Source organism: Vanrija albida, assembly GCF_041260175.1.
Source record: "Vanrija albida strain AlHP1 chromosome Unknown contig_4, whole genome shotgun sequence".
Lineage (NCBI taxonomy): Eukaryota > Fungi > Basidiomycota > Tremellomycetes > Trichosporonales > Trichosporonaceae > Vanrija > Vanrija albida.
Window position 1 is genome coordinate 3,117,024 of NW_027191423.1, and position 22,837 is coordinate 3,139,860.

At 63.4% G+C, this 22,837-nt stretch overlaps 11 protein-coding genes across 11 annotated transcripts; 5 read left to right on the forward strand and 6 right to left on the reverse strand.

Annotated features, from left to right (window-relative positions):
- Nucleotides 1-91: 91 nt before the first annotated feature.
- Q8F55_005998 (uncharacterized protein) lies at nucleotides 92-867 on the reverse strand (the record flags this gene model as incomplete). Its single annotated transcript, XM_069354470.1, has 4 exons — nucleotides 92-172; nucleotides 209-661; nucleotides 695-792; nucleotides 825-867. 4 exons carry the CDS (start codon nucleotides 865-867, stop codon nucleotides 92-94), a joined length of 675 nt encoding a protein of 224 aa, XP_069209112.1.
- Nucleotides 868-1,711: 844 nt separating this feature from the next.
- Nucleotides 1,712-2,083, reverse strand: Q8F55_005999 (uncharacterized protein; the record flags this gene model as incomplete). Its single annotated transcript, XM_069354471.1, has 3 exons — nucleotides 1,712-1,831; nucleotides 1,882-2,012; nucleotides 2,050-2,083. 3 exons carry the CDS (start codon nucleotides 2,081-2,083, stop codon nucleotides 1,712-1,714), a joined length of 285 nt encoding a protein of 94 aa, XP_069209113.1.
- Nucleotides 2,084-4,029: 1,946 nt separating this feature from the next.
- FEN1 (Elongation of fatty acids protein 2) lies at nucleotides 4,030-5,681 on the forward strand (the record flags this gene model as incomplete). Its single annotated transcript, XM_069354472.1, has 10 exons — nucleotides 4,030-4,104; nucleotides 4,149-4,183; nucleotides 4,220-4,297; nucleotides 4,334-4,436; nucleotides 4,479-4,652; nucleotides 4,688-4,738; nucleotides 4,776-4,928; nucleotides 4,964-5,359; nucleotides 5,397-5,461; nucleotides 5,498-5,681. The coding sequence occupies 10 exons, from the start codon at nucleotides 4,030-4,032 to the stop codon at nucleotides 5,679-5,681; spliced, it is 1,314 nt and encodes a 437-aa protein (XP_069209114.1).
- A 2,566-nt stretch (nucleotides 5,682-8,247) lies between these two features.
- Nucleotides 8,248-9,968, reverse strand: Q8F55_006001 (uncharacterized protein; the record flags this gene model as incomplete). Its single annotated transcript, XM_069354473.1, has 2 exons — nucleotides 8,248-8,259; nucleotides 8,301-9,968. The coding sequence occupies 2 exons, from the start codon at nucleotides 9,966-9,968 to the stop codon at nucleotides 8,248-8,250; spliced, it is 1,680 nt and encodes a 559-aa protein (XP_069209115.1).
- A 266-nt stretch (nucleotides 9,969-10,234) lies between these two features.
- Q8F55_006002 (uncharacterized protein) lies at nucleotides 10,235-10,992 on the forward strand (the record flags this gene model as incomplete). The annotated part of the gene is made up of 6 exons (XM_069354474.1): nucleotides 10,235-10,269; nucleotides 10,311-10,439; nucleotides 10,521-10,651; nucleotides 10,686-10,782; nucleotides 10,825-10,912; nucleotides 10,951-10,992. 6 exons carry the CDS (start codon nucleotides 10,235-10,237, stop codon nucleotides 10,990-10,992), a joined length of 522 nt encoding a protein of 173 aa, XP_069209116.1.
- Nucleotides 10,993-11,038: 46 nt separating this feature from the next.
- UBP1 (ubiquitin-specific protease ubp1) lies at nucleotides 11,039-12,757 on the reverse strand (the record flags this gene model as incomplete). The annotated part of the gene is made up of 2 exons (XM_069354475.1): nucleotides 11,039-11,902; nucleotides 11,963-12,757. 2 exons carry the CDS (start codon nucleotides 12,755-12,757, stop codon nucleotides 11,039-11,041), a joined length of 1,659 nt encoding a protein of 552 aa, XP_069209117.1.
- Nucleotides 12,758-12,955: 198 nt separating this feature from the next.
- Nucleotides 12,956-13,381, forward strand: Q8F55_006004 (uncharacterized protein; the record flags this gene model as incomplete). Its single annotated transcript, XM_069354476.1, has 4 exons — nucleotides 12,956-13,001; nucleotides 13,037-13,069; nucleotides 13,122-13,192; nucleotides 13,346-13,381. The coding sequence occupies 4 exons, from the start codon at nucleotides 12,956-12,958 to the stop codon at nucleotides 13,379-13,381; spliced, it is 186 nt and encodes a 61-aa protein (XP_069209118.1).
- A 138-nt stretch (nucleotides 13,382-13,519) lies between these two features.
- Q8F55_006005 (uncharacterized protein) lies at nucleotides 13,520-14,600 on the reverse strand (the record flags this gene model as incomplete). Its single annotated transcript, XM_069354477.1, has 5 exons — nucleotides 13,520-13,795; nucleotides 13,844-14,016; nucleotides 14,066-14,230; nucleotides 14,265-14,552; nucleotides 14,597-14,600. The coding sequence occupies 5 exons, from the start codon at nucleotides 14,598-14,600 to the stop codon at nucleotides 13,520-13,522; spliced, it is 906 nt and encodes a 301-aa protein (XP_069209119.1).
- Nucleotides 14,601-14,958: 358 nt separating this feature from the next.
- On the forward strand, nucleotides 14,959-18,483 carry REV1 (deoxycytidyl transferase; the record flags this gene model as incomplete). Its single annotated transcript, XM_069354478.1, has 2 exons — nucleotides 14,959-16,349; nucleotides 16,383-18,483. The coding sequence occupies 2 exons, from the start codon at nucleotides 14,959-14,961 to the stop codon at nucleotides 18,481-18,483; spliced, it is 3,492 nt and encodes a 1,163-aa protein (XP_069209120.1).
- Nucleotides 18,484-20,062: 1,579 nt separating this feature from the next.
- Q8F55_006007 (uncharacterized protein) lies at nucleotides 20,063-21,766 on the reverse strand (the record flags this gene model as incomplete). The annotated part of the gene is made up of 1 exon (XM_069354479.1): nucleotides 20,063-21,766. One exon carries the CDS (start codon nucleotides 21,764-21,766, stop codon nucleotides 20,063-20,065), a length of 1,704 nt encoding a protein of 567 aa, XP_069209121.1.
- A 443-nt stretch (nucleotides 21,767-22,209) lies between these two features.
- Q8F55_006008 (uncharacterized protein) lies at nucleotides 22,210-22,593 on the forward strand (the record flags this gene model as incomplete). The annotated part of the gene is made up of 1 exon (XM_069354480.1): nucleotides 22,210-22,593. One exon carries the CDS (start codon nucleotides 22,210-22,212, stop codon nucleotides 22,591-22,593), a length of 384 nt encoding a protein of 127 aa, XP_069209122.1.
- Nucleotides 22,594-22,837: the final 244 nt, after the last annotated feature.

Here is a 22,837-nt window from a genome sequence, read left to right on the forward strand (position 1 = left end):
TGGCATAGAGACGTGTGTTTTTACAGCACAGCGGCCACAGCTGTGATATTAAATGAACGGATTCGTTACGGGCGATTGTGGTGGGTCCCATCTACATCACCACCCAGTTGGCCATAAGGACGAGTGCCAGACCCCCAAAGGTCATCGGCATGTGCGTCGACTCGGCGGCTCCCTGCGAAGGTCAGCCAGCGCCACACCATGGACTCACGCTTGGCCTTGACGTCGTGGCCGACGCGTTCGCGGCGGATGACACGGATTGCGAGCGCGAAGCCGAGGTCGATCCCGTGGCCGATGCCGAGCCCGAGGACGTGGTCGTCTGAACAGCCGGCGGCGTCGCTGACCCCGAGGACGACTCAGTAGTCGACGCCGACGCTGAGGGCGTCGCAGTCGTCTCAAGCACCGACATCGACCCCTGCTGTGACGAGGTCGACGACGACGTCGACGACGGCACCGACACAGACAGGCTGCGCGTGACGGAGGCACACGCCTCAGTGAAGCCCGACGGGGGGTCAAGTGGCGAAACATAGCTGTTGCAGTACGACCAGGTGTTGCACGCGCCGTCGCGCATCCTCTCGAGGTTGAGCTTGTCGTCGGAGCTAATCGGCGTCAGCAGGGCCGCGATGCATGCGGTGCACGTCTGGTAGCGGTCGAAGAGCGCGGCCTGGGGTCAGTGCAGTGCTGGTTGGAGACCCACGGAGCACACGGTGCGCTCTGGCCCGCCGCTCCAGCAGCAGATGTCGGCGGCGAGGCACTCCTTCCCGCATTGGCCGGAGACGACGAGCGCGTGCGCGGCTGGCTGTGAGCGTGTTTCGCCCCCGACTCACTGATCGCGCCGAGGAGGGCGGCTTTGAGGATGAGTTTCAGCATCGAGGCGTCAGTGGATGGTAATGAGTTGGGGAGCGACGAGGCATGCAGGAGAGCGGGTGGGGAGATATAACACGGCAGGATGTTGCACGAGCCAGTAGAGTTAGAGGTCCATGAGCTCCCTGGCCTCCTCCTCGGAAGCGCATGTTCAGTGCACCCTCACCATCGCCAGGAAGCATCGGGCAACTCCTCTGAAACCGGTGCAGCGGCGGCGTAGGTATCTGCGCGTTGCGTTGTGAGCAAGAGGAACCCGCGCGCAAAAGAGGGAACAGAGAGGTACCCGCCAGAAGCAAACAAACAACACCGTGTAACACGGGGGGAAGGAAGGGGCCGAAGTGGGCACCTCACGTGGGAGGGGCGAGGACAATGCAGGCTTGGCGGTCGAGGCCCCTTCCCATCCGACCCCCTCCCCTCCCCCTCGCCCCCGCTCGTGCTCCCCCGCACGCTGCTCGGGTATGACTCCTAAAGTCCTCCCTGGACGCACGCTAACGGGTTTAACCATACGCTCTGCACGGGGAACGGCATGGTGAAGACAGGGTCAATGGCGGGAAGTCAGCGGTTTCGTAGCCGGATAACGCAAACTACCCTTGCCGAACAGCCGTGGCAGCCGACCGAACAGTGGAACAAGAGACAACACGACGACCAAGATGCAACACGCGCCCACTTGGACGAACGCGTCGTCGCGCTGCTGTAAACAAGTGCAACAGTATGGATGGGATGAAGGCTGGGAGGGGCGGCTTCACCCGGCCGCACACAGCAGTATGGATTTGAGAATTCAACGAACGTATGGGGTGGATGGAGAAAGTCCGGCGCGGGTCGGTGCGCTGTTTGCGACATTCGAGTCGGCTTAAAGGGCGAGCCAGGCGCCGCCAAGAACAGCACCAGTGAGGATGATGAAGTGGGGCGCGGCGACGACCTCGCCGGCCGAGGTCGGGGTGGCGCTCGCGGTGACCGACGAGGACGGCTTCTGGGCCGGGGGTGAGCGCTGCGCCTTGTCACTTGGAGAGAGGCACTCACCGAGGTGGTCGCCAGCGCGGCGCTGCCAGAGCTGGAGGGGTGGACCGAGGCCGAGCCAGTGGGCGCGACCGAGCCGCTCGCGTCCTCGCAGTAGGGGAGGAGCGACGACGACTGGGCGGCGGCGACGGCGGCTTCGGGTCAGAGCGGTGCCCGGTGCAAACAACCTACCAAAGGCGGAGATAACGAGGAGCTGGGTACGCATATTTGTTTGGTGGGTGAAGATACAACGGCGGGGGGCATGGCCGCGTATGCACGCTCTTCGCCTTTTAAGATGCATGCAGGCGCCCAGCTTGAGACAGTGCTCGGGCGTGCATTGCTGTCGTGTCGCCCCCTTTCTCTCGCTTACCCGAAAGTGTTAGGTTGTCGCCATGAACAAGGCCGAGTAGGATGGGTTCACTAGTGAGGAACTGGTGGGGTGGGGTATGGGGGGGAGGTGGTTGGCTGGCTGGCTGGCCGCGTCGACCGCGTCGGCACTATCCTGCTGGTGCATGCCTCAATCTGGCCCACATACTGCCCGTGTGAGGCCCTACTTCAAACAATAGACCCTGGACGACTAATGATACACCCACCAGTTGCGTCTCCGGGGATGGGCAAGACACTTTGTGGCTTCAATGTGGGCTCTCGCCTACTCCGCCTCTCCGCAAGTGGTTAGAGAGTCGGCAGACCAGACACGCCTCGCGACTATTCAATGGGGCCATTCAGTATAACACTGGCACGCTGAGCGCATCCGGCATAGTCAACTCGTACATAAGCCGAACACGCCGATATTGCCAGTGCAACCGTGGTCGAGCTGGCTGTGGATGAGTGAGGCGTGCCGTACTGGGGTAGACTTAGCCAGAGCCGGCCCAAACACCCGGGTCAACATGGCACGCCTATCCAAGAAAGCAGTAGCATATATTCAACAATGTCCTGGCGCTCTTCTGACCAGTCGCACGAGTCGATTAGGCGTCAAGCGCATTAGAGTGCGAGGAAGATGGTGCTGCCGATCACGGCGCCCGCGAGCACGACGTGGGGCCCAGCGAGGGGGTTGGCCCCGCTCTTGCTCGACTCGGCGGCGGCGGCGGCAGCGACCTAACAGTCAGGCATTGTTTGTGGAGGGCTACTCACAGTAGCCGCAGGGGAGGTGGTGCTCGCGGCGGCCGACGACGATGACGGCGGCGACGACGAGACAGGAGGAGCAGGGGGAGCGCTCGGGGCTGCCGTAGTGCTCGGAGCGGCAGAGGTGGCGCGGGCGCACGGCTTGGAGGCGGACGCAACAGCCGCTGGGGGTCAGCTTGGCAGAACACCCGACCCACCAAAGGCGGCGAGGACAACGAGCTGAGTACGCATGGTGAGGGGGCTCTCAGTAGACTTCTGGAGCGTGAGAGCTCCCTCTCTCCGTGCTCAGCTTCCCATCTTTATCTTGCGTCGTCGCTCGCAGCTCCGTCATGGACAGCGGCATGAACGCATGAATGAGAACACATGGTGCCACAGCCGCAGCGTGCTAGAGGCCAAAGGCGGAGCAGTGGCGCAGTGGTGGTGACATTAGCCGTGACGTCGTTTGCTCATGTCTGCCCAAGCCCGAGAAACAGGTCTTAGTGCCTATTTCGGCCGCCGGCGCCTCGGACCCAGCCGACATGTGCACTGCCAAAGCGGGGCTTAATCCGCAGCATACTGGGTTAGGGATCTCGTTAGATGTTCCTCGAGGCTGTTAAGAAGATGGTTTGGGGATGCTAGTGAGCGCTACTATCCTAGTATTGGTTAGGAACGCCGAGGTGCTGCGACGTTGACGCGACTGATTTCGTAGCCTGGGCTGTGTTTCGGGGGGTGGCCGTGTGCCGGATCGGCACCTTGCACGGCGTGGAGGAGATAGAACGGCGCGCCTGGTCGTCGAAGCGTCGCTGTCGAAGGTGATACAGGCGCTGGCAATGCTGTCTGCCATTGAAAGCAACGACAAGAACGACGAGCATGCCCCAATCCTCCATCCTCCTCGAAATCGACATCAACACCGTCAACCGGCGGGATCAAATCCACGTGGCTTTCAATGTATGTAACCTCCACCACACGTCATGTCGGCGCGCGGCGCGTCGTCAAAGTTGTCCTTCCTCGTCTTCCTTCTCTCTTCTCATTATTCTCTCTCTCTCTCTTGTCGGTCGACTACCACCAACCATGGGTATCAAGGGTCTCACAGCGCTCATCAGCGAGCACGCCCCACGCGCAATGCGCGATCATGAGATGAAGACGGTAGGTCGAGTTGAGCAGCCTCTAGACCTCGACTAACCCCGCAGCTCTTTGGTCGCAAGGTCGCCATCGACGCGTCAATGTAAGCTATCCAATGGATGAGTCTAGCTCACATCAGGTCGATCTACCAGTTCCTCATCGCCGTTCGCCAGCAGGACGGCCAGATGCTCATGAACGAAAGCGGAGAAGTGACTTCGTGAGTTGCCTCCCCCCGCCGTCTCCTGACAAGTAGACATCTAATGGGCTTCTTCTACCGTACCATTCGCATGGTGGATAATGGCATCAAGCCGTGCTACGTGTTCGACGGCAAACCACCGGAGCTCAAGTCGGGTGTGGTGAGTTGACCCCATTTGGCTCAGTCCTAACTCCTCCGCCAGCTCAAGCAGCGTTTCGGACGGCGTGAGGAGGCCAAGACCGCCGAAGAAGAAGCTCGCGAGACGGGTACCGCCGAGGATATCGACCGTCTCTCCAGGCGGCAGGTCCGCGTGACCAAGGAGCACAACGAGGAGTGCAAGCGCCTGCTCGGTCTCATGGGCATCCCCTGCGTCACTGTGAGTGTGTGCTGTGGGCCCGGAACTGACGTCAGGCGCCTGGTGAAGCTGAGGCTCAGTGTGCGGAGCTTGCTCGTGCCGGCAAGGTGAGGCTATTCAGCAGAGTCCCTCTAACGTCTTCAGGTGTTCGCCGCCGGTTCTGAGGACATGGACACCCTGACGTTCCACACGCCGATTCTCCTCCGCCACCTTACGTTCAGTGAGGCCAAGAAGATGCCCATCTCGGAAATCAAGCTGGACGAGGTGCTGGCCGGGCTCGAGATGACCATGGACCAGGTGGGTTTGCGACCGGAGGTTTGCTAACCCACCAGTTCATCGAGCTCTGTATTCTCCTCGGCTGCGACTACCTCGAGCCCGTCAAGGGCGTGGGACCCAAGACTGCGTACAAGCTCATGAAGGAACATGGCTCTCTCGAGGAAGTTGTCAAGTTCATTCACAGCAAGATGGCCGAGAAGGAGGCTGAGAACGCCAAGGCCGCGGCTCTCGCGGCCGAGGACGAGAGCGAGCCGGAGAGCGAGGACGGCGCCGCCGACTTTGTCGTCAACTCTGACGGCGAGGAGGTGCCAGCGCCAAAGCGCTCGCCCGTCAAGAAGAAGCCCAAGAAGAAGGGAACGAGCGCGGGAATGCAGATCCCGGAGTACTGGCCATGGGAGGAGGCTAAGAAGCTCTTCATCACGCCCGACGTCACCAAGGGTGACGAGCTTGACGTAGGTAGACTGTACTGCGTTGTCGCTGACCCACCAGATTGACTGGAAGGCGCCCGACGAGGAAGGCCTTGTGGAGTTCCTGGTCCGTGAGAAGGGTTTCAAGTGGGTCTTTCTGTGCTGTGCTACGCTGACAATTAGGGAGGACCGTGTGCGCGCCGGCTCGCAGAAGCTCGCCAAGATGCTCGCGGCCAAGCAGCAGGGTCGCCTGGACGGCTTCTTCAAGGTCATGCCCAAGAAGGAGGACGACAAGAAGGCCGGTGCTGCCAAGGGCAAGCGCAAGGCGGACGAAAAGCCCAAGGCTGCCGCCAAGAAGAGGAAGTAGGCAGGGGGCACCACATATGAGGGGTGCGTAAGGGCAGTGAGGCAAGGGAGCACTATTCATGAGGGGAGAGGGGCAGGGGTGACACCATGCGTTGGGAGACTGAGTAGTTCAGCTGTACATGTGTATATCGGATACATGTTTGATGATTCAACGGGCATGCAACTATGTAGGGCCGCAATTGCTCTGCCGCGGGACACACCTGCAGTGACCTGTAGTCTCCGTAAGACTGATTCTTCGGCTCGTGCCGCTCAATGCTGACGGTCCGCTCATGCAGAGCAGGAGTGGTGGGTACAAGCGATGGGTGGGGAGTGGTGGTTGACGGCAAAGGGACGAGTGTGCTCAGTATCCAGTTCATGCCGGAGCCTCGGGCATAAAGAGAGGCAAGTGCAACACTTGAACCGGGCTCATGTACCCCAGATGGATTGGGGGTGCGGGTGGATGCGTGGCCTCTCCAGGCGACCTGGGCCTCAGCTTTGGCGGTGGATGCCCCCTGCCCCCCCCCCGCGCTCCTCCCTCGGCAGAGGGAACCATGTAGCATCTCTCCAGGGTGTGGGGGCAGCCATACACCCGTACCATGGTGTGCGGAATTTTGCCGATCGCAGGGACCAGGTCGTTGTGGTGGCGCGAGTCCAGTCCCGGAGACGGCCAAGAGCACATGGAACACGCTCCCGAGACCTCACCCTCGCTGTCCCATGTCATTGTCTAAGCCCTTTGTCAGACTCCTTCCCAGCCAGCCAGCCTGGGAGACAAGGTGAACACTCTATCCCAGAGCTCTGACCGGCGACGAAGCGCACGGAGGCGCGCTCCATGGCACGCTCGTGGCATCCGTCCACGAGTTCTCGGCCACTCCACGGCCCGGGGGATGATAGCGGAAACCTTGAGGTCCCTGGCCGGCGGTCCGGCATAGGACCATATGCGACCTTGTTTCCCAGCACGCCCTCCAGGACGAGGGAACGACTCGGGCAGGAGCAAGGCTGTATCGGGGAAGAAGCGTCGGACAAGGTCACACGCTGGACGATCCCAGGACACGACTCGCGGGGACACTACGGCTTTGGTGACATGGGGCCTCGGGCTTGTGGTTTGCTCCGAGGCATTCTCGAGGCCCGAAATGTGCGGAGCATTGGTCTTGAAGCGCGTTAGAAGCTCCTTGCTCTGGAGTGTTCCCCGAGGACCAAGTTCTTCTCTGGCCGCTCCAGGACGACCACCAACAGGGATGGGAGTCGCGGAGATTTCCAGGCTCACCCTCTCGCAGACAAGCCACGGCAACCGCCCATCACCATCCGCCTCTACCCATCATGTGTGGTACGCGGGGGCACATGTGTCCATCGGGGAGGGCTGTCTGCTCCATCAAGCGGATTGAATCCACTCATCGTGTGTATTGGGGCATCTCTCTCCATACAATCAAACACGGTAGTTTTTCTGGTGAGTCGACTTGTCGGCTGTGGCGGTGATGACCCGCGAGTCTGAACATTGGGAAGCTCTTCAGATGCATCAACTGGGGCGAGTGGGGGATGGTGTGGGTGGTGTGTTGCGGGCGTTGATTGTGGCGTTTCCCTTGAGAGACTGTGTGCTGCCACCACTCGGCAATCACAGTGTCAACAGCACTGCCACCTGACTAGGCTGCTCGCCTCGCTGCACGCGAGTTCCAGCGGCTCCAACCGAACCACCGCTAATGGGAGCTCTTCCCTTGGCTGACGGGGCAGTCCGACTTCTGACGAGCTGAGCGGGGCATACAGGGGCAGGGGAAAATCTGGGAATGAGAACTCGACGACCAGGTGGCGGTTGCGTGCTCCAGGAGCCTGGCACCCCTGCTGCAGGCGGGCAGGGCATACCTCCACTCCCTGCTCCAGATGTTTACCAACATCAACTCCCTACCAGCAGCTTAGGAACATTCTGGCCAGAGAGACGTGGCGGAAGAAGCTCTTGACCTACCTAAGCGGGGGTTGTGCTCCCCTAGCTCGGTCGGAATGGCGGCGGAAAGGATGCGAAGAAAAACGTGCGCGCCGTCGCTCTCCCTGCGGGGGTCATAGTTCCAGAGACATGAGCCTGGCCGTTCTCCAGGATGTAGGCTACGGTCAGAGTGGTATGGCCTGGACTCGTAGAGGAACATCTCTCCCTCCTTCGAAGGGCGCGCAGGGATGGGTAAGCTCGCAATGCGCGCTAGCAGGCGCTGCTCCCCCGGCGTCACACTGACGTAGACTGGGTCTTTGACAAACTCGTTTGTGGTCACGTCAGGTGAGGCCGGGAACAGACTGGGCGAGCTGGAGGGGGGAAGGACGGGCTTGGGCCAGGGTGTGGGGCTGGAGCAGGGGTGTGGGGTTTGAGTAGTGTGGGCCACAAGATGCATGGCTTACAAGCTGAATGTTTGGGAAGTGATGGAAGCTGCGATGGGGGAAAGTCCCAGCGAGGTGAGGTGCGACTGTGGCCGGGGGATGCGGAGACACGAGAAGTATGTACTGTACGAGAGGACGAGCGACTAAATGAGAGAGTACATCTTATGGGGGTACAATTATCGGAAGACTATACAGGTATCGAGGTAGCGGTGAAGACATATTCGTAGGCGAGATTACTCGCAGCGCTGGAGGTGAGCTAGGGAGTTGGCAGCACGACCCGACTCACGATGTCACGAATGAAAACGTCGGCGACCTCAACATGGCTGGCCAAGTCGAGCTCACTGAGCCAAGTGACTACCTTGAAGTTGACAGCTGGGTAGTACCTGCGAAGGGTCTGTTCGAGAATGACGAGGGCCTCGTCGATGGTCGTCGCGGGCGGTGGACCCAAGGCAGCAGGCGCGAGGTGGCTGAGCAGCCCGCGGGCCGCGAGTGTGGCACCAAGCTCGCCCTTATAGGCCAAGTAATTGGCCTGGATTGTGGGCGGACGCGGGCGCGAGGCGGGAGGGGCGAGTGGGCGTGGCTTGCTGCTCGGGTCAGCCGAGGAGGTGCCACTGTCTCCGGGGCCCGCCGGAGCCGCGAGGGGCCGCGGGCCGCCGTGAGCTCCTGGAGGCGCCAGGGGACGCGGCTGGGAGTACGGGTTGGCTCCGGAGGTCGGTGTGAGGAGCCTGAGCTTGTCCTGAGTGGTCGTTGACGCGGTGCTGGTGCTGAAGTTGGCCGGCTGGGGGCGAGGCGTCGGAGGCGCGAGGGGTCTTGGGTTGTTCTTGCTCCTCAAAATGGTTCCGGAACCGGGAACTGGCCTGACACGAAACATCCCCGCTCTGAACGCGGGGTGGGGAGTGGGAGCAGGAGCGGGGGTGGGGATGTCGAGCTTGAGGAGCTTGAGGCCCGAGTCGGTATGAGCAAAATGCTGTGAGGATAGCGAGTTTGAGAAAGTTCCCGGAGTGTCGGCGGGGAGGAAGGATTCCTGGGTGCTTGGGAGGCCGGCAGGGGGAGCGGCGGGGCCTGGCTTGCGCGAGGTGATCCCTTCTTGCTGGATGTCCTTCTGGGGGGATGCAGCGGCGGCTATGGTGTCCGAGGTGGGGGAGCTGCAGCTGCTGCCGCCCTCGGATGAAGGATCGCTTGGGGAGCCAGCAAGCGCCGGGGAAGGGGGCGGCGCGCGCGAGTTCCTGCGCCGGCGCGAGCGCTTGCGTTCGGTAGGCGCGGGGCCCAGGGTCAAGGCCACCTCCGGGGTGATGGTAGCATCGTCTGAGGCGGCCGAGGGGGGGAGCGGGGTGATCGCGCTGTCGGAGAGAGCAGGCGGGCCGTGCGAGTTGCGGCGCCTGCGGGCGCCGTGCTTCCCGCGGCTGGGTGCCGCGCTCGGAGTGATGGGAGGGGTATCCGTGGGAGGTGGGGTCCTCGTGATGGCCACAGTGTCGGTGGCTCCCACAACGGGCCCGATGCGCTCGGCGAGAGCGGGCGGCGCATGCGAGTTCCGGCGCCTGCTCCTGCTACGTTTGCGGGAGGGGGTTCGGGAGTTGGTGTCTGCAGTAAGGTGGTCGGAAATGTCCGTTGCAGTGGTTTCGTCCATCGTCTCGGGGAAGCGCGTGGGCGCTGAGTTCGGGTTGCTGCTAGTGTCTGTGTTGGGGCTCTTTGGGCTGGTCCTCCCGGGGACGGTGGGGTCGTTCTCGGCTGAGATGTTGCTGTCCAGGTGGATGGGAACGAAGGGGGAAGGGATGGGAGCGCGGATGGGAGGGATGGGAGGGATGAGGGGGGACAAGCTTCTGTCTGGGCTGGGAGTGGGGATGGTGCTGGCTGGGCCCGGAGTCGCGGTGGGAGCGGCCGGGCGCCGCCTGTACGCCGGGATGGGGGCGAGGGCGTACTTGCCCTTGGGGCCAGTGGGCTTGGGTGCGGACATTGGGTGCGAGTTGGAATGGTAGTGGAGAGAGAGAGAGAGAGGGAGAGGATAGTGCACGACTATGTACTCTGCGCTGCATCCCATCACTCGGCCCCCCATCAACCCAACACGCACGTCGTCGCCACCTCGCCATCAACAAACACGAACCGCCACAATCAACGGGACCAAAACCACGTGCCCACGCGTTCGTCCGCCGGCGTCATCATCGTCGACCCAAAGCATACTCCATCGATCCATCACTCTTCCTGCATCGACATCAACGCACAATGGTCTTCCTCGACTACGCCTCCCAGCCCCCCAAGTGTGTACAGCTGTGCCCCCCTGACCAAGCTGACGCCCCAGAAACCTCCCCCCGCCGCCCGGCTTCGCGACAGGCAAGGAGGTCAAGGCCGGCCAGGCGACCGCGAGCTCCAAGGCCGCCGGGAGCAGCACCGAGCTCAAGCTCAAGCGCGCGTGGGAGGTGGCGTTTGCGTGAGTCGGCGGCGGGGGTGACGAGCCGGACGAATATACGAGTCTACGCCGGCCGCGAAGGAAGTCGCGCTGACCCCCCAGCCCCGGCAAGTCGCTCCCCATGCAGGCCATCATGCTCTACTTCTCTGGCTCGGGCGTGCAGATCTTCTCGCTCGGCATGATCTTCATGCTGGTTACTGGGCCTCTCAGCGCCGTCTCGGGCATCCTGAGGAGTGAGTTGTGGGCTTGGAGCTTGCTCACACCTAGCATTCGAGCCCTTCCGCATCGTTGGCGCCGACGGGAAGCCGTCGTACACGCTCCTCATCCCCCCCATGGCCGTGTTCGTCCTGTGCCAGGCCGCTGTGTGAGTCTGCTGCGCGATTGATCGATTTAGCTGACCACTCAGCTTCGGCCTCGGACTCTACAAGTGCTGGACGATGGGCATCCTGCCGTCCGGCGCGGCAGACTGGCTCCAGTTCGAGACACGCCCAGATGTGAGTTGTCACGCTCTTCATCCCAGCTCACACCCCAGGCGCCAGAATGGTCGTCGGTCCGCTCGTTGATATTCGGCTAGTGCAAAATGTATTACATGTGCTATGCTATGCTGGGTGGGGTACGCGCTACAGTCGCGGTCTGTCGTAGTTGAAGGCCTCTTCCGACGACTCGTCCGAGCTCTCGGGGTCCGACTCGACGTCGCCCCTGTCCGGGAGCGGTGGGGGCACCTCGCCGTTGCCAAACACGGCGGGCGGGACGACGACGCCCTCGAGCCGCTCGTAGAACAGCATCGTGACCTGCATCTGGACGTGCGCCAGCTGGAACACGTCGTCGCCGTACTCTGTCGCCGTCGTGTCGTCGAGCCAGAGCCACCCGCGCCCGGGCACACCGTACGGCGTGTCGGGTTTCCGCCGGATGCTCGTGTAGTGGCCCGAGTTGTGGTTGAGCCCGCGGTGCAGCACGACCGCGCGCAGCTGGTACAGTGCCTGGGGCGGCGGCGTGCCCGGCGTGGTCGGGTCGACGCCGTGCGCCATGTGCTTGCCAAAGTCGAAGACGAGCGGGAAGACGATGCGTGTGTCCTTCTTCTGCGGCGGCCACGAGATGAGGTCGGACCGGATAAAGTGCAGCTGGAGCATCTTTGGCGCGCGCACCACGGCCGTCCGCCGCACGCTGTCCGTCTGCACCTTGACCCAGTCGACGCCGTCTCCCTTGACCTCGACGACGGGCACGCCGGCGCGCACCATGGCTGCGAGGCGGTTGGCCGTGGCGGCAAGCGCCGCCGTCTCGCCCTTGGCCTTGCGCTCGCGCTCCTTCTCCTTGTCGCGCTTCTTCTTGCCCTTGGGCGAAGGTTCGGACGACGCCGCGGGCGCCGACGCCAAGTGCCGGTACACCTTCTCGGTGGCGACGAGCGTGCACATGTCACAGTTGACGCCGGGGATCGCCTCTGACGCGAGGTATGCCTGGACGCAGGCGTCGAGCGTAGTCGCGCTCTGCACAGCCGTTAGCGCTGGTGCCCCGGCAGTGGCTGGCGCCGCAAGCGGCCGACTCACACTCCGCCCCGGTATTGGCAGATCCAGGCCCGTGATAACATCCGTCATGATCGGTGTGTCGTACCCGCACCGCTGGCACTTTCGCCGTCTGGCAAGCAGCCCGTTCCAAGGCTGCTCGAGCACCTGGCTGCTAGGCGCTGGCCCGCGCGGAACGGACCAGGGGAACGGGCTGTTTGGCGACCCCGCAGCGGTCGCTACACCCTGCTTGTTCTGCACGACGAGATCGAGCACCATGCCGAGGCCGGGCGTCCTCGCGGCCTCCTGGCTGACCTTGAGGGCCTCGTCGCCGACCGCCGCCGCGAGGTTGGTGTAGAGCTCGTGCGCGTCCTGCTGCTGGCCCGAGGTGACGAGGTACTTTAAGCTCTGGACCGGGAGGAAGGCGCGGCACAGCGCGTTGGGATAGAGCACGCGCGTGCGGCGCGCCGTTCCCGTGTTGAGCTCTGTGATTGTTGCGCTGAGCTCGTCGGTGATGGGGGTGGGGATGTCGACCTCTGTCGCAAGGTCGACGACCTCGTCGAGGTGGCCGATGACGGTCGGCAGGGATGCCAGGCTCTGGATGACGCTGTTGAGAAAGCATAGCACGCCGTTCGGGTTGACCATGCCGGGGTAGTTGTCGCCTGGCTCGTGCTGGAGCTGCTGGAGGGGGATTGCGCGCTGGTCTGGGCTCGAGGCGAGGTTGAGCCCTGCGAGCTGGGAGAGGACGCCCATGATGCCGTAGAAGAGCGTCGAGACGTAGAATATGAAGACGGAGTACGGCGTCGGCTCGGGCGGGGGTTCATGGGGTTGTCGGCGCATAGGTGGGCGGGGTCGTCGGCATGGGGGTTGTGGATGAAGACGAGGACGAGTGGACAAGACGGGAGTCGAATGGGACGTGGTCTTCATCGATGTCGCTCGTATGCTCGTTGCTCGTTGCCGCCGTCTGCCGGCCCGAAAAACACAACGACGCGTTATTGTTCCCGCACAATCATCCATCTTGACATTCGACCATCAACAATGCCAGCAGACGACAGGCAGAAGAATGCGCGCGAGACGCTAGACAGTAGGTGTGCGTGATGGCAGCGGCTGACAATACAGCGCTGCACGACCTCTCGCAGCTGCTCCAAACGGGTGGGCTCTCACGCCGATCGGCGCGGCGTAAACAATACTGACGACCCAACAGGCCTCGACAAGCAGACACTGTCCATCTGCGTCGGCATGCTCGAGGCCGGCGCCAATCCGGACACGCTGGCGGTGAGTGGCGAGGCTGTGGTGCTGCCCGTGGCGAGGCGATGAGGTCGAGGATTGGGGTGGCTGCCTGGGCACGGACTGCCCCGGTCTGGCGTCGTCGCGTAGCCGGCCTGCCCTGTGGCGACGAGCGCGTCGATGGATGGCTGATGGACCCAGGCTGTCATCAAGGAGCTGCGCAAGGAGAAGGACTAGGCGTCTGGTTGCTGGCACTGCTGCCTTCTGCCGAACAATGGCCCGACCAGCCAGGCCATCACGATCACCGCGCCGCTACCCGCGCTACCCACAACCCCACCACACTGTTGTACTCCTGCATTCAATGTATCTATTTTACTAGTCGTGGCGCGGACGGCCGATGGACAGGGTGAGCGTAGAGGGGAGCTCAGTCTCGCCGACGCTGAACAGGAGGCTGATAGAGCCGCCGATCGCAAAGAGGATGAACAGCGACGCGCCGGCGAGGATGGCAAACGATGCCGTGTAGTCGTGCTTGGACTTGGCGGGGGCACTCTCGGTGCCGTTGGGCGCGCGCGCACCCACGGAGCGCGAGTAGTGGCGGTTGGCCGACGGCATGACGACGAGGAGGAGGGGCGGCGAGTCGGGCTGGGTCATCTGGGCGTGTTAGTGGTTGCGACTCCAGGGGATAACCCAACTACTCACCGACTGCAGACCGGCCTTGACGCCCTTGGTCGCCGACGTGTGCAGTGCCGAGCCGGGCTCGGCGAGGCCGAGGCGGATGGACACGGCGTCCCACTCGTGCTCAGCCGAAGACCAGAGGTGGTCGGCGAGCGCGACGAGGGACGCGAGCTCCTCGGCGAGCTTCTCGCCCGCTTCTGGTCATGTCAGCTAAGATTGTCACAGAAGGGTGCTCAGCAGACATACTGGACACGGCGAGGTCAAGCGTGTCGAGCAGGCTCTTGACGAGGGGAAGCTTGAGGACGCGCTCGACGGCGGCGCGCGCAGCGTCAAGGTACGGCGCCATGACCGACTGGGCGTCCCACGACTCCATGTAGAACGTGGGGGCTGAGAGGGTGTCGGGGAGGATGTCTGGGCGTTAGTACCACCTCATCCTGCAACCCACCCTTCAGCTCGGCGTCCTGGATCACGACGACGCGGGGCCGCTTCTCGCCGTCCCAGAGATGGAGGAGATGCGCCCACATGCCCTCGTTGTCTGGTGTCTCGTGCTGCGCGATGCCGGTAGACCCGCCCAGGTGGTTGGCGAGCACGGCCTGTGCCTGCTCTGCCGAGAGCGTGGGTGGGGTCTTGGGCGTGTCGGCGTGCGAGGTGGGAGGGGAGGGGAAGAGGAACACCTGGGCCTCGCGCGCCGACGCGACGAGCGGGAGCGCGAGGAGGAGCGGGTGCCAGAGCCCTGTAGGTTAGTGAAGCTCCAAGCCTATCAGTCGGCTAGCTCACTCATTGTTGTTTGTGCGTGATGAGGGTGTTGGCTGATGGATGTCGAGATGTCGTCGAGTGACAACCGCCCGCCGTTGGTCGCCGCCAGTGATCGTCATCGGATGGTGCAGGAGGCATTTGAATTGGCATTAGGTTTTGTGCAGATATTTGTAATGAAACCTGCACGTGCATTGCCGCCGCTATTACAGTGCTCCATTTAGCGGGAGTAAATATCTCCTCCTCGTGGTGCACGTGGATTTACAGCCGCTCCTTCCTCCACCAGAGTGGAGGTTGACTGGACTGGTTGTTGTGATGAAGGGTCTCGTCCATCTCACTCTCTCCTCTTGCTCACTCTCTCACTCACTCCCACCACCTACCATGCCATGAGCGCGCCGTCGTCGTCCCAGTCGTTCTGGGCAGAGGCCCTCGACCTCGCCGAGTCGATCGACGGCCCGGCAGAGGTGCTGCCGCTCCCAAAACGCGTCATGTTCGCCTCGTACGAAGTCAGTCCCGACACGCCAGAGACTCCGGCAGGGAAGCAAGCAGGCGTCGGACCTTCACCCCCCACCTCTCCAACTGCCCATGACCAAGGCCAAGAGTCCACTTCCCTCGAGTACCTCCCGAACCGTGTCGAGCAGCTGCCGGAAGAACATGCGTACCTCGCCAACCCGGAGTACGCTCCGAACGCGTTCGGCGACGTGGGCGACTACATGCGTAAGAAGGACATCAAAGTGCAGAACCAGAACCGGGAGATTGCGGCCGCAGGCGCGCACCTCGCGCAGATATTCGCCGGCCTCACGTTCTACATCAATGGGAATACTACGCCGCCGATGGAGGAGCTGCGCCGCCTCATCCTCATCCGCGGCGGCACGGTCGTGCCGTACGTCCGCACCAAGGGCGTCTTGGACTTCATCGTTGCCCCAGTGTTGACGCTGGCCAAGTTTCGCGAGTTTGCGCGGTACAAGGTCGTGCGGGAGGGCTGGGTGCTGGACTGCGTGGTGGAGGACAGGATCGTCGACTGGAGGAAGTGGCGTCTCCGACCGGAGGGCGAGGGGGAGACCGGGCTAGAGGATTTCTTGGGACGGAAGGGGGAGGTGACGGCGATGGAGCCTGTGGAGGAAGCAGAGGTGCCGCCGTCGGAACCGCCGAGTCCCCCAGCGACAAGGGCTATCGCCGCAACCCAAAGCCTCCTGCGTCCGGTTCGCCCGGCGGCCCCGACGGTTATCGAGCAAGGCCAGCCTCGTGCGGAGGACACAGAGATCAAGGAAGCGCCTAATGCTGCCCCTCGGTCAGAGGGAGCCTGGGACAACTACTTTGTCCATCGGTCGAATCAGCACGCCGCCCAACTCATGAAGTCAGACGAATTCCGCGTCAACAACACCTCGGAGCGGGGCAACGAATCCGGCTTCATCGACAAATTTTACCAGAATTCGCGGCTGCACCACCTCTCGACGTGGAAGGCCGCCCTACGCCTATTGGTGGCCGAGGCGCGAGCGTCTGTCGTCGCCCGGGTACCGACCGTGCTCCCGGAACCTGGGGCACAGCGATACTACTTTCACGTCGACTTTGATGCCTTCTTCGTCTCGGCTGGCGTTGCCTCGCGCCCTCACCTCAAAGGGAAGCCCGTCGTCGTGTGTCATTCGTCCGGAGGCGGGCGGGCCTCGACAAGCGAGGTGGCTAGTGCGAGTTACGAGGCGAGGGCCCTGGGCGTCAAGAATGGCATGAGTCTAGGCCGCGCGAGGCAGCTCTGCGGTGATGACCTGGAAACGATCCCGTGAGTCAGGCTGCTGGACGCTGCTAACGGCAGATACGAGTTTGACACGTACCAGTCTCACTCGCTCACGTTCTATAAGATCCTGCTGGGTTACGCCGACGAGCTCGAGGCCGTCAGCGTCGACGAGGCGCTCCTTGAAGTCACCGGCGCGGTGACTGCCCGCGCACTGGCACCAGAGGAAGCCGGCGTCAGGTCTCCCGACCCCGCGATCCAGCTGGCCGACAAGATCCGCGACGACATCCGTGCCGAGACTGGGTGCGAGGTGTCCATTGGCATTTCACACAACATCCTGCTCGCGCGAATGGCAACGAAGAAAGCCAAGCCTGCCGGGGTATTCCACCTCAAGGCCGAGGAGGCGCCGACGTTTCTCGCCGACCTGGATGTCGACCAGCTCCCGCAAGTTGGATGGTCAACACGAGCCAAGATCCAAGACGTGTTTGGAAGCACTCTGTGCGGCGCTCTGCTGTCGCAGTCTCGTGACTCACTGAGGCGTGCCCTCGGCCCAAAGACGGGCGACACTATCTATGGCTTCCTCCGCGGCCAGGATACTCGTCAATTGACACCAGACAAGGAGCGCAAGAGCGTGTCGGCCGAGATCAACTACGGCATCCGCTTCCGCACGCAGGACCAGGCGGACCGCTATGTGGCGGACCTCGCTGGAGAGGTTTCGAAGCGGCTGAAGAGTATTGGCGCTCGCGGGCGCCAGCTCACCCTCAAGATAATGTCTCGCCACCCTGACGCGCCGATTGAGCCGCCAAAGTTTCTCGGGCACGGCAAGTGCGAAACCTTCAATAAAGGCGGTGCGATCTCGGGTCCCCGAGGAACGGCGACGGACGACCCAGAGGTCATCGGCGTTGAGGCAGTCAAGCTCCTGGGGTCGATGCGGCTTGATCCGGTCGAGCTGCGGGGTGTGGGCATCCAGGTCACCAAGCTTGAGTTTAGCACCGGCCTGCCCAAGGGCCAGGGCCTATTGAGCACCATGTTCGGCAAGGCGAAAGCGGCGCAGGCTGCGAGGCTGGAGGCGGAGCAACAGGCTGAGGCGGAGCTGGAGATCGAGACGGCTGTGCCTGAGACAGCACAGGTCTCGTCGAATGAGGGCAGCGTGGAGCCCGACGTTCCCCCGGATGCTCCAGTCTCGCCTCCGCGCGCATCCGACGGCCCGTCCGACGTCGATCCGGAGTTCCTTGCGGCCATGCCACCCAGCATCCGTGCTGAGCTCGAGGCAGATCTGGCTGCAAAGCGTGCAGATCGTGGCAAGCGAAAACGCAGCGAGGAGACGACGCCTGGGATCGAGTGCGGAGACTCCGTGGGGCACGTCGACGTCGTGGAGGAGGTGGACGTGCCTGTCCGCACTGCTGGTCGACACAAGTACGCGCACATCACAAAGCAACTGCGGCCTAAGATCAAGACTATGATGGGCAACAAGGCGATTGCGGAGTTGCCGCTCTATACCGCCTGGGGCAAACAGCGGGCCACAAGCCGGAGCCGGAGCCACAGTATTGACCCGCCCGCCGCACCCGTCACGACCGATTCCGATTCCGATATTCAAGTCATCGGAGCTGACATTGCCAAGATTGGAGATTACGCCGTGGCGACATTGCGCGAGCTGGGCATCGATCTAGACGTGTTCACTGCGCTGCCTCCGGATCTGCAGCGCGAGGTTGTGCAACAAGAGCGGCAGCGGCTGCAACTGCGTCGTAACGGTGGCAAGCACAGCACGAAGGCTGCCTCGCCGGCTGCCAAGCGAGCCAAGACGACGGCAGCGCCCAAAATCGCTGCCACCCCCGCCATGGTCGTGCGCAAGCCAGCCCTCTTTGGCGCGCGGGACACGTCCGCCGTCGCTGATGTACTCACCCGCTGGGTGGTCACATGTGGCGACAACCCGCCGGCGGACGGGGATGTGGCGCGGGTGGGCAAGTACCTTGTCAAGTGCGTGCATGCGAGCATGGGCGGGGTGGACCATGTCGCCGTGCTGCTGCGGCACTTGCGGGGGCTGGTCGCGGACGGTGCGAGGGAGGCGGAGGGGGAGGGGGCGGGGGGAGCGGGGGACGCGTGGTGGGAGGTGGTTGAGCGCCTCAAGGTGGAGGTGGACACGGCGGTGGTGGCGAAGCTGGGCGCGCCGCTGCGTCTTTAGTGGGGCGGGGGGTGGTTAGTGTTGTTGTACAGTAGAGCATTAACAATGGCATAGGGTTGAGCCGGGTTGAGCCCACAACAACATGTAGTGTACAGAGGGGTGTCGGAGTCGGAGTCGGAGTCGCGTCGTCAATCGGTGGCGGGGGCCGGGGTTCTGAACGTCAGCCACAGAACCACAAAGCAACTCACACAGCCGTCGCCAGCAATGCGCAATCTTGCGCCTCCAGCTCCCCCGGCGCTCACGCATCTCGCCCTCGTCCCTCGCAGCGGCCTTCTCCTCGTCGATAGAGTAGACACTTGCGTCGTCCGCGCCAACAGGCCCATAGAGGCGCACGGCGTCAATGTCGGCCTGCGCGTGTTTCCGCTGCAGCTCGGCCTTCTGGCGCGCAGTAAGCGGCACGGGGGGCAGGAAGAGGAGCTCGCGGCCGTAGATCATGGCGGGGGTGTGTGTGTGTCGGTGTGACGTGCGTGTGGAGTGGCAGCTGGCCAAGCTCGACTTTATACGCGCGAGCAGGTGTCGGACGAGGCCGACAGCTGATTGTGTCACCTGCCGACGCTGGCCCGTCCTTGCAGCAGCAACCCAGCTCCCATGCCACTCATAACGTGCATCTGCCGTGCGTGGTCAGGTGGCCGCGCGATCGGCAATAGCCTCGGGCTGGTTTGGTTTGGGACACGCTGTTTGGCATGGTCGCGCACCTCGCCAGAGCTTCGGCGCCGAGGCAGGCCAGAGCCGCAGATAAGCCAAACCAAACCAAACCTTGCCGTTGGCCCCCTCCCACGCCGCCAGGCCCCGCCACTCGGCCGCCATAGCACCGCGGGCACGCTGCGGATGCCACCCAGCATGCAGCCTCGAGGCACCTCCCGCATCAGCTGATCGCCGAGCAGTGGAGCCTCGCTGGTGCATGCACTAACGCACCCACGCGGGGTCCACTACCGTGTCCGCCACCGTGTCCGCGTGCACACATGCATGATGACGTGCAGCGGCTCACCTCATATCACGCCGCCGTCCCGAGATGCGGTTTGCAATGCACAGACGAGTTTCGAATCTCGGTTGGGCCTCGGGCAGCCAAGAAATCGGCTCGGTCAGCTCGTCGGGCGTGGCGGCGCGGTGGCGAACGTGCCGACGCGTGTGCCGAGGCCGAGCGGCCGCCTCCTCCACCCTGTCTGCGCTGGTCGAGATGTTACGGCTCTTTGCGTCACTCAACCGCTCCCGAGCTCGGTTTGAGGAGTGGGATGGGATCGCATGCTTGCGATCTCATCTCGCCGGTCGCTTGAGCCCGCTCGATGACTACTGCGGATCTCGCTGCCTCCCCCGTCCTGCCACGCACGTTCTCCTCGCTGGCTGTGGCACGCATGCGTGCTCGCTCGTGCTCTGCCCGCTCGTGCTCGCGCCCGCTCGGTGCCCTCGGCGCCACTCCACCCCGATCCCCCGCTCCGAGCTCGGAACGCCTGCCAACACTGACGACAGTCCCGATTCCCCGCTGCCCCCCGTTATCGCACCCGACTGGCTACTGCCGCGGCAGCCCGCACCAGCCCGCACCCATCTATATGCATACAGCCTGCCCTAACCCCCGCCCTACTCACTTGCAGCACGACTTCTCGACACGCCGGCAGAAGCAGCTCGCATCCACCTGCACATCCGCCACAGCCAGCGCGAGGTCGAGCTGCGGCTTGATGATGCTCGCCTCGGCCGTCCGACCGAGGCGCACCAGGCACTCGTGGTACCCGTGCAGCGCCCACACATTGTTCGGGTGGCGCACGGCGCGCGGCAGCGCGTCAGAGTATCCCAGGTCCTCGGCATAGTACTTTGCGGCCTCCTCGACGTTGCCCTGCTCGAGCTGGAGCGCCGCGTACGCGTGCCGCGGCGGCTGCATCCACCCCCACGGCTCGGCGTACACGAGGTTGTCGCACAGGTGGATGCTCTTGCGTAGGTGCGTGAAGCCGCCCTCGACATCGCCCGCCCGGTAGCGTACCTCGCCCTCGAGCATCTCCTCGGCCACGTCGAGGATGTCGGACCACGAGTTGGGGAAGGCCTGCCGTGACGGCACAATCGTCTTGCGCGACTCGCGGAACAGCGCCTGCTCCGCCACCGCCTCCTCGTGCCTGTCCGTCAAGGCCAGCGCGAGCGCGCGGCCGTAGTGAAGGAACGTCGTCGTGACGCAGTAGAATGCGCGGTCCTCGGGGAAGGCCAGCGCGAGGATGTCGGCCCACCGCCCGAACCGCACCAGCACATGGACTCGGAACGTGACGAACCCCTCCATCCAGTCGATGATCGGTGGACTCGGGATACGCAGGAACTCGTCGGTCAGAGCCCGCTCCATGCGGTCGACGTTGTCAATGGCGACCTTGAACTGGCCGTTGAACATGGCGGCATAGATCGGGAACGTGTAGTCATGCAGGCGGTAGAAGGCGTAAAAGTCGAGCTCGTTGGCCGGGTCCTGCGCAGTGTACTTCTCGTCGGCGTCAATCGCGTCCAGGTTCGAGTCGATGCACCGGCGGTAGTCGCCGATGAGGATGTCGATGTGTCCGGGCATGTGACGCAGGTGGCCCGCGTCGGGGATGAGGTCGCGCAGCGCGTCGGCGGCCACCAGCGCCTTCTCGGGCCACGGGCTCAGCTCCATCAGGTGGATGTAGAAGTGGAGCAGGCCCGGGTGGAAGACTGCGTTGGGGTGCTCGAGCGCCTTTTCCAGCACCGCCTGGATCTCGAGCGTCCGGCTCTCTTCCTTGGGCGCGCCAGTCTGCAGGTCCCACAGCTGCCACGGCGCAAAGGCCATCAAGCTGTCTGCGAACACGACGGCGATGTCGATCCGGTCCCCGTACTCGGCGTACACCTTCTCCATGGCCTCGGCGAACGCGCGGTTCCACTTGACGTACTCCTTCTCGTCGGCGAGCCGGTCGGCCGGGAAGCGCGCGGCGATGGCGCGTGCGAGCGCCGCTTCGACCGGGTCGGTCGCGAAGCGCACGGCGTTTGCTGCGGCCTCATGGCACGTCACGAGCGCAGCCTTGAGCTCGGCCGCGTCGAACATCTCCCACGCCTTGTTGTAGTTTGGCCCGGCGGCGTACGCGAGCCCCCACCACGCCATGGCGCACTCGGGGTCGGCGGCGAGCGCATACTTGAAGCACCGCTCGGCCTCGATGTGGTGGAAGCCGTACGTCCACGCGAGCGCACGGTCGAACCAGCGCTGGGCCGTGTCCGAGCGCGTGACCACTTGGAGCCCGAACGTGCCGAGGTTGTACGGGTAGGTGTCGACGTCTGGGGGTGGTGCTGCTGGAGCCTTTGTCATGCTGAGAGATGGTGTAGTTTGAAGAGTGAGAGATGTGTTGCCGCGGCAAAGAGTGTTATCGAGGTCGATGGCGACATTTCATTCCGGAGAAATCGGCAGTCGCCGAAAGTCGACAACAATAGAACTCGACGACGACGCGACTGCCGTCAGCCGACAACGACGCTCGCTCGTATCGACAACGCTGCATACTCTCCTCCCCGTGCACTCGTCCTCATCGTCGTCCCCACAACCCATGCGCAATGCATGCCTAGCCCATCCGCAGCAAGCGACAACGGACGCGATGGCAACCGAGCACGTGACTTCCCAGCGAGATGACGTCGCGGCGGCGCTCTTGGCAACGCGCGGTATACAAGACGAGTCTTGGTCATCAACCTCGTCCTACCTTCTACTCACCCGCTCAAGAACGACGAGCAGCCCGACCTGGTCGCACCAGAACCCCCGCAATGCCCTACAAGACCATCTCGACGGCCGAGCACGACGCGGTCGTGGCCCACGTCCAGCGCTTCTACATCGACGCGATTACGAAGAACAAGCCCGAGCTCCTCGCGCAGGGCGCGCACCAGGACGCGCGTATCCAGGGCCTCGGGCTCGACGAGCTCTTCGCCCCCTTCCTCAGCGAGAATGTGACCAAGAGCGGCGGGCACGCCGACTGGCGCTCGCGCATCGACATCCTCGGCATCACGCCCACCACTGCTGCCGTGCGCGTCGAGTTCGACTGGGGAGACAAGCCCGATCTTAAGGGCTACACCGATTTCCTTTCCCTCGTGAAGTTTGACGAGGGCGGCTGGAAGATTGTCAACAAGGTGTTCCAGGCGTACTTGGAGTAGGCGTGGGGCGGTGAAGAAGAAATGGGTATGAAGCGAGTAGTTGCCTGCGCTGCGACTGGCCACTTGCTCGACTCACAGCTGCTGGACGGTTGACCTGACTGACTGATCTCACTCGGGCTGTTCTGATCTCTTCTCGTCGGCAACTTGCAGGGGCGGCATGCTGCCGGGCGCTCGTCGACGCGCATCAAGTGCCGTCCATGACAGTCACGACGCCGCAAGACGACCATCCCAAGGGCGCCGGGTG